Source organism: Olea europaea, chromosome 10 (assembly GCF_002742605.1).
Source record: "Olea europaea var. sylvestris chromosome 10, O_europaea_v1, whole genome shotgun sequence".
Lineage (NCBI taxonomy): Eukaryota > Viridiplantae > Streptophyta > Magnoliopsida > Lamiales > Oleaceae > Olea > Olea europaea.
The window spans coordinates 33,743,286-33,745,501 of NC_036246.1; the positions used below are offsets into that span (position 1 = coordinate 33,743,286).

The 2,216-nt window shown below is 38.0% G+C and overlaps 1 protein-coding gene across 1 annotated transcript in view; it reads right to left on the bottom strand.

Annotated features, from left to right (window-relative positions):
• Window positions 1–924: 924 nt before the first annotated feature.
• Window positions 925–2,216, bottom strand: part of LOC111400565 — a 2,452-nt gene continuing 1,160 nt past the window's right edge. The window contains exons 2-3 of the mRNA XM_023027972.1: window positions 1,855–2,204; window positions 925–1,195 (exon numbers count right to left, since the gene is read on the bottom strand). Coding sequence (XP_022883740.1) covers window positions 1,099–1,195; window positions 1,855–2,204 — 447 coding nt within the window. The 3' untranslated portion in view covers window positions 925–1,098. The remainder of the gene's footprint in view (window positions 1,196–1,854; window positions 2,205–2,216) is intronic.

Below are 2,216 nucleotides of genomic sequence, written 5' to 3' on the forward strand. Positions count from 1 at the left end.
GCGTCGACGAAAGAACATCTCATCCGTCACATTTACACCCTTGGCAGCCACGATTCGCCAGCGGTAATGTAAATGTTTGTTAAATAGTTGTCTTCCATGGATTCTGAGATTGAAAAATGGGTTAGCAGGTTGGATAATGGTTTTTGACATAGATTATGATGTGGATTACGAGGTTTTCTTCGAATTCGTGCACTGTTGAAGGTTTATATTGTTTTTGAGTCCTTTGGACACGAATGAATTTCTCACTTTTTCTCTGTCTGGATCGAAGAATAGATACCATGCTTGACCATAAAGTGAACCCACGAAGGAAAACTATGTAGATTGGTCACTCGTTTTATAGATTGATTGGGTGAAAGATGAAGCTTTAGGCGGGGGATCGAGTTCCATTAACGATGTTGTCAATGAGGCACCCGACAAGAAAGACGAAGAGTTGCCAATATTATTTGATGGGCCAGCCAGAATTAGCGAGAAACGCAGCGCCGACATTTCATTACACATGACTTTTAACAAGGAAAAAGGAATTGAGAAATGTGATGGGAAAGGAAGAACTCGGTTTAAAGGGGTGATTTGAGTCATGTCTTCGGTTGAAGCAGTAGTATGATGCCTTAGTTTTATGTAAGTCTAATTTGCATTCCAATGTGGTTTGCAAGACAAAAATGGATGAGTAAGGATCATAGTTGGTGAACATGGTTGCAGTGTGTTCTCCCCCTCCCCCGCCTTTACATTTTGCTGTTGACTAACAAATTGTGCGCAAAATCCCCAGCAAAAGCAGCAGAAATTTCGTTCACATTATCCCAAGAAAAGGCAGCTATGGGGAGACTTCAAAGGAAAATCTGTTGCTTTTTATCATCTAAATTGACATAAAGTTATCATCTAAATTAACAATGACATAATTAACGCAGCGAAACGCAGCGAGAAAACAAATAACACAAACGAAAAGTACCAAAACCTATAGCCAAAATGAAGTCATTTTCTGTAGCAAAATACCAAGAATATTTTAAACCACATTGAATTGATGAGAATTCGGCCGCCTAAACTGGTGGGACTTTACAACACACTAGCAAATTACCAACTTCCTATTTGGTACACAATAGCAAATTACATATAGCTTGACATCTTGATAAAATAGCATTCAGTAGCAAGCTTCATTTTCTTTGAATTGGCATCTTCACTTCTTGTATAACTTACCAACTGCCTGCAAAATAATCAAGTCAAAGAAATGGTCCTCCTACGTTGATTATTTCTTGAAAACTAGAAAAGGGACATTGATTCACGTACAATACCAAAAGTTTAAATATTGGATACATAATTGAGAAACTATTGATAGTAGTATGGCATAACAAGAAAAATATTGTAATGGTGTCGGCATTTGCACACGTATCTTCCCTGGGAGAATCATAAGTTCGTCCATCTTGAGGGGGTAACTGTTGATAGAAGTATGGCATAACAAGACATACAATCACGTTGTTGTAGAGAATGAAATATAAAGAAAAATGCAATACCCGTGCATAAACACATAAAGAGCTCAATTTATCTCCCCCTTTTTCCCCTTAAATACATACAAATCTACACTTTTTCAATTTTTATGAAGACTAATGAAGCATGATAGAGAGCTAAATAAAGTCAATTTAGCAGAAAATCAGAGAGAGAAAGGTTTAGACAATAGATACGAATTTCCAATAAGTACAGTGATTGAAATAAAATCACAACAAAATGCATCATATTCGCACCAAGAGCCTTCTTAATCAAGATGCATCATACATTTCCCAACGCATTAGATGTTAATTTAATTCGTATTTTCTTTTACTGATAATGAGGTAGAATATATGAGTTCAAACAATAAGAAGTCAATACCCGCCGCCGGCTTGACGAGGGGAGGAAGCTGGAAATGACGAGCAAAGATTTGAAAGTGAATGTGTAAAGGTACAATCTTCATTTCCATAGCCAAGTCGACTCCATTTCTTCAAACCACCGAGAAAATCGAAATGGGTATCAATCCTCCAAACAACCTCTTGTACGGCGGCTTCTTCGCCGGAGACGGTGCAATGCGCCGGTGAATCGAGATGGGAATGAGTGGCGGCTGGATTCTGCTTTGGGGTGAAGGGGCAGCTGGTTTCTATTTTGGAAGGGAAATAAATGTATCTTCCCGGTTTTACACATGACCTCCAATGAATTTTGCGCCACACGTGTTTTTCTTTTTTTTTCTTTTTTTTTTT